Source organism: Solanum tuberosum, unplaced genomic scaffold (genome assembly GCF_000226075.1).
Source record: "Solanum tuberosum cultivar DM 1-3 516 R44 unplaced genomic scaffold, SolTub_3.0 scf00566, whole genome shotgun sequence".
Taxonomy (NCBI): Eukaryota; Viridiplantae; Streptophyta; class Magnoliopsida; order Solanales; family Solanaceae; genus Solanum; species Solanum tuberosum.
This window is the reverse complement of record NW_006239496.1, coordinates 56,689-63,283: the sequence shown is the minus strand read 5'-3', so window position 1 is coordinate 63,283 and position 6,595 is coordinate 56,689. Positions and strand designations below refer to the sequence as shown.

At 29.2% G+C, this 6,595-nt stretch overlaps 1 protein-coding gene across 1 annotated transcript; it reads right to left on the bottom strand.

Annotated features, from left to right (window-relative positions):
* Window positions 1–1,839: 1,839 nt before the first annotated feature.
* On the bottom strand, window positions 1,840–3,381 carry LOC102597941 (delta(12) oleic acid desaturase FAD2-like). Its single transcript, XM_006365738.2, has 2 exons — window positions 3,298–3,381; window positions 1,840–3,183 (listed from the first exon to the last, which is right to left on the bottom strand). The coding sequence occupies exon 2, from the start codon at window positions 3,163–3,165 to the stop codon at window positions 2,008–2,010; it is 1,158 nt and encodes a 385-aa protein (XP_006365800.1). The 5' UTR covers window positions 3,166–3,183; window positions 3,298–3,381; the 3' UTR covers window positions 1,840–2,007.
* Between the last annotated feature and the right edge of the window lie 3,214 nt (window positions 3,382–6,595).

The window sequence follows — 6,595 nt, the reverse complement described above, 5'->3', positions numbered from 1 at the left end:
ATTATTTTTGTTTATTTTAAATAGAAACATATGAACATCATATATCTAATTAAATTAAGTGAATATAATATGCAAATATTTTTTTAAAAATAAAGTACAAATTAAATAATAATGTCAAAATAAGTTACCCCGTGAAATTGTTAACCATGTTGGAATTGAAAAATGAAAATTGTAACCAAACACCCAAAAAATGGAATAAGAGTATAAGACAAAGTGATGCAAGTAGAGATTAATCAGATTTGAAGTACGAAAGATTCCATATGTTTGGATATATATATAAAATAACTTATTTTCGTTTTTTTTAGTCAAAAAGGTAAAAATTTATTCAACATTTTCGCTTTTAATACTTATTAATGATGGTAGTTGTGATTGTAATTTAATAAAAAGAGTACAATTATGTGGTCGAATTTTCCTAATTATAACTTGATTTATTTACTTTTAATTAATTCACACATTTTTTGACTAACTATAGTCAAGACTAGAGTACTTATACTTAAAAAGTGAGTACAATTAAATTGGACAAATTAAAATTGTTAAAGTAGTATTAAACAAAATTAAGAGGGTAGCTAATTTAGATTCCAACACCTACCAAATGAGTCAGATGAAAAAGATATAACTTAAAATTTGCAATTTCGTATATCATGTGGTTCTTTTTAATTAATCATGTGTTGATTTGTCTTATCTTAGATAAATAACTGATAAACAAAATATATTATTATGTGGTATCCCTGGTGCCTACATACCATAAAAATTAATGAAGTAGTTGTGCTAATTAAATCATAAAATTGGGAGGAGGATATTGCGTATAAAACATAGGTTGCATGTGACATTAAAAAACTTTTAATATTTCATGTACTATAATTTATTATTGGAAAATGATATAGAGACTTGGGTCCATTCAGTACAGGTTTAGTTTGTTTGGAGTGATTTACATGAATAACTTTTATAAGGAGTGATCTTGAATTTTTGGTTACGTTTTGTATAAATATAAGAAAAAAAGAAGAAGTTAAATAAGAGTATGAGACGGTTAAATAAGTCAAATTCAATTGAACTTGTTCAATGTATCATAAGTTATACATCATAAGTAAGTTATAACATTGCATGTGTTGTTGATTTGTTCACAAATTACAACGGACGAATAAATTTTGATATTATTTATGTTACCTATTGTGATAAATTGGTCAAAAATTTGTTATGTACTAGAAAAAAGTAACTCATTTGTATTGTTCAATTGTTCACCATATTTCCCCCTACTTTATAAATCTTCAAATATCACAAACCTCCTTTTTCTTCTTCTTCTTCTTTTCAAATTAAAAGCTACAAATAAATGTCCAAATATAATCATACAAACTTTTTTACTTACTTTATATTGCAATGCCTCAATCTCAAATTAAGTTGAGAATATCTGAATTCTCATTATATACCTACAAATACCGACTTATTTGGACCTTTCTCAATTAATCCAATATTTATATTATAATTATATGTTTTAGTTCTCTAACACTAAAAATTTTCAACATGATTACAAATCTCTAAAAGAATTAAAAGACTCCTAGCACAGATATTAAGGTGTTATAGATTCTCGAGTCTTCGTTTTTTTAAAATAATAAAAAAAGGTAAGTCGCCCTCATTGGTAAAACACACCCACAAAAAAAAAATTAGTATAACAATCCCACCTCTCATTTTGAGTATTCGTGTTTTAATTGCGTTTAATTTAGAATGTGCTTATATGTATTATGTACAACTATTTATGCCTTGTTGGTATAGTTTGGGTTAAATCCAAAGGGATTCACACATGTTTCAAATAAGTTGAAACTTGAAACTTGAAATTATAGCGCATCAACAATAAATTGATTGTTTTAACATTATTTCCAATGACTTAACAAAAGTAACAATACAAATACACTATTATTATGAAAATACATAATACAAAATACTAACAACAACGGACTCATGAATTGGCAAACATTTAGCCAATTATTCTAGTTAAGTAGTTATTGATGAATATTATATGTCGTAATTTGTATACCAGAAAATGCCTTGATCTTGAGATCCTTCATCTTTCTCCACATATTGACACTCATTAAAATCTCTCCATATTGCTTTGTAAAATGGAGTTCCATCAAATTGGTAGTATTCTCCTAGTAATGGCTTGATGGCCTTGGTTGCCTCCATAGCATGATAATGTGGTATACTTGAAAATAGATGATGTAGAACGTGTGTATCTACGATATGATGAAACACCTTATTTAGAACCCCATAGTCTCTATCTACTGTAGCTAGAGCTCCTCTTAGCCAACTCCACTCCGATGAATCATAATGTGGCAATGAAGCATGAGTGTGATGTAGTAAAGTTATTAACACTATGAATCCGTTCACAATTACAAGGGGTACCCCATAGATGCATATAACCCAAGTTAGCCCTTGTGTTAGAGCAACGCGATATAATAAATAAATAATTGCAATTACACCTACATCTGAGATGTAAATTTGTAGCCTTTCACGATCATTGTAAATAGGGCTATATGGATCAAAATGACTTGCAAAGCGATCATAAGGTCTACCGGCTATATTGATGGTATAGTATAAAGGTAAGCCAGCAGTGAGTGTGAATGCAATTAATAATAATCGTCCTAGTGGATTATTCACGTATAATTTGGTGTACCATTTTAGTTTGACTTCAAGTTTGGGCACATGATTTTCATCATGCTCAAGGGAATTAGTATTGGAGTGATGACGACGATGACTATATTTCCATGAGAAGTATGGTGTTAAAAGTGAAGAGTGGAGGATAAAACCAATAGTGTCATTTATCCATTGATAATCACTAAAGGATTGGTGGCCACATTCATGGGCAATGACCCAAAGGGCGGTGCAAACACAACCTTGAACGATCCAGTAAATAGGCCATGCTAGGTAAGAATACGGGGATGGAAGGAGGTGGAAGTAAGTGGTGGCGATGTAGTAGAAGATGAAGGTAAGTATGAGATCGTGAATAAGATAGGAGGAGGAGCGAATGAGAGAGCGTTGAAAGCAATGAGGAGGGATAGCCTTCTTGATATCACCAATTGTAAAAGGGGGCTTTGAACTTGGCACTCTTTCCAGAGGATTTTTCTTTCGTTCATTTTTAGTTGTTGGATTAGACATATTACCACCAGCTCCCATTTTTGCTTAATCCTAAATCTGCAATAATTAAATTAAATTAGCTTCAAATCATCATGGTTGGTAAAAATGGTATTTTGTAAATAAAGATAACTTTTTTGTTATGAAAAGAAAGGAATTAACTAAATTAAATACCTCAAAGTTCAAAAGAGATCTTCTTTTAGCGTTTAATTACCTAAAAGTTGGATATTTCAATCTCTCGCATTCTCTTGGTTTTTATAGATGTAGAAAGCGAGAGCCCAATGGTCTGGCCCTAACCCTTCTATTTTTATTTTATTTTATAAGAGATAGATGCAATATTGCTATATCCGCCTAGTTCTTCTGAATTCAGTATTTTTAATGCAAAACATAAATTTATACGTTAAAGTTCATTTTGTAACAAACTATAAACAATACATCTGAACTTGTAATTTTAATAATACAATAAAGACTTCAGTGCTAAAACCCTTGAAAAATTTGAACCTCTTTAGTATAATTCTTGGACCTTCCTATAACTCATTGGTCTGACTAATTCAAATTCGCTTTGTGTAAGGCCTTTCCAAGGGGAAACGCTTCTTACCATTTATTTAACAAAGCGCTCTTTATCATTATATTATTAATTATACGTATCCATAGCTCAAACTCGAAACCTGAGGAAAAAGTTCTATCCATCATTAAAAAAAAAAAAAAAATGTTCTATCCATCATATGACACCCCTTCGGTGGTTGGTTTGGCCAATACTTTAATTTGTTCAAACGTGGTAGATTTGAAAACGATTTAATATCCTAAAAGTAAACAAAGGTGGGCATAAGATTATATTGGCAGTTTCATGCAGTACATTGCATGTTCGTTGGGTAAATTTTATAAATGAATCATTATTATTAGTCATATTATTTTATAGATGCAGTACGTTTTTTTCTTATGCTTGTAATTAAAGCTTGATTCCTAGTCTTGGTCACACTTGAATAGATCTAAATATTGATTCAAATATTTGATTATGTTGTTTGTAATGCAAGTGTATATATATTCATCAATGTTTTTAAAAGGTTAGATCTTAAATATACTTTTATCGATTAGATTTTGATTCATAAGATAGATATATAGAGGTCGTTGTCAAACTCCCGACACTCCTCGTGCTCAATTTCAGTCAAACATTTCCAATATAATTAATCTATCATTGATTAATTCCTTAAAATAAATCTTAGTCAAAGTGAAAGTGAAAGTTAAATCCCCCAAAAAACACGTTTATTAAGATTACTCATAATTTGTACTTCCTCCGTTCCATTTTTATGTGAGGTAGTTTGACTCGACACAAAGTTTAATAAAGAAAGAAAAACTTTTAAAACTTGTGGTCCAAAATAAATGATAGAAATTTGTATGTTTTATTAAGGGTAAAATAAATATTTTATAGTTAAATTGTTACTTATTATAGAAATATATTATTCCTTTTGGAAATGACTGAAAAGGAAAGTAAGTGACAAGACAGAGGGAGTATTACTTTTCTAATTGGACTGCTCCTAAAAGTCCTTTCTTTTTTGTATTGTATGAATAAAGGGAAAGTTACCTTATTTTTGTCTTCTTAAAAGTACTAAACAATTTGACTATAAAGTGTTCACAATACAACTTAAGATTTCAAAATTAAAATAACCTCTTTTTTTCAACTTTGTCATCCTTAGTTTGTCCCATATAAAATGAACTTTTATTAGATTTTCAAAATTCTCACTTTGTGATAAATTGATTAATTGTCGTTATTTGATTGTTGAGATGATAGTGTTATTAAGTTCACAAGATCAACTTGACCGGCATCCAATTTGATATTCGAGGTTAAGGTTTCGTCCCATAAGGGGAGATGTTGTCAATGATGCCAGACACGAACTATAATCTCATAGACAAGATGTTAACGTTACCCAACATTCTTCCTTATAATACTTGTCTCATGCATCGTGCTGCTCTTGAGAATCGAACTCATGACCTTAACTCTTATACTACTTGTTAGAATCAAACACTTAAAGTGAAATTTTCAAACTCTACCTAAATTTAATGAACCTAAGGCTCTAAATCAATTTTTTCCTATTAATAAGCTAGACTCCCTTCCTGTCCATTATTTATGTTTATGAGCTATAGTACTTACCCCTTAATTAAATTATGGTAAATGAAACTTTAACTTGTTTTAAAAAAAATTCAAATGGCACTTTCGACGTAAAACGTTTTAGTTTCCGTAATCTTACGCAATATCCTTCTCCCAATTTTATAATTGGCACAGTTACTTTTTTGTTTAATCTTTAGTCAATATAGTCGACTACTCAAAAAATGTATTTTTAAGGTATATGTAGTAGCTGCCAACAACATCAAATAATTATTCAAACTTTTAATCTATAAACCACTAGTCACCCATGTGAATTCGATCTAAATTATAAGATATATCAACACATATTCTAGCGAGAATATAAGAACATGTCATGCAATTATTGAAAGATAAATATTTTGTCATGTACGTATGATAATTCACGAGATACACTTGTACCAAGTTGACGTATTTAATTAGTTGATCAATAAATAAGTTTGTGTATATCAAGTTAATAGTTGGGGTTAAGTTTAACCGTATGTCTATATATTTTGAAATTCTGAAACTTACAACAAACTTATTTAGGACAAAGTGGTTTAATACCTACCTAGTACATGTTGATTATAAACAAAAAAAAAAAGAGAAAACCTTCCTAGTATAAGTACTTTAAATTTAGTGGCTATCATTTGGGCCATTACTATATTTTTATTGGATATCCAGTAATGTTTATTAAATTATTATTCATTAATAAATTAGTATTTGGTTGCTATTTGAGTCACCCACTTTAAGTGCACGAATAGTCAAGCACGTGGTCTGAATTTTGTTCAATACTACGTTAACTACTTTATCAAAATTTAGGACTATATAAGTGTACTAATTTATTAAATAACTATATATACCATTGTCTACCAATAGTCAAAATGTGTGAATTAATTAAAAGAAATAACATAGAACAAAAAAAAGATAAAAAGTGAGAATACATTAATTAGTCATAATTGAACGATGAAAAAATTATATGAAAAATAATACATGTCATGTATTTATACTAAATTTAATGAATATATTTTATTTTAAAAGTTAACCATATGTACCTTTGCGAAACATTAAATTGAAATCTCTTATACATGTTCCTAGGGGTGTTCATGGTTTGGTTTGGGTCGGTTATTGGTCAAAACCAAAACCAAACCAACTTAATCGGTTTTAAAATTATCAAAACCAAACCAAACCAAATATAATATACATTCATCGGTTTGGTTGTTTTCGGTTTTGGTTTGGTTTGGTTCGGTTATTCGGTTATTAACCATACATAAAAATAAAAGAAACAATTCATTCAAAATGTGAAAAAAGTGACAACAATCCATTCAAACAAAAAAATAGTTAGAATGACTG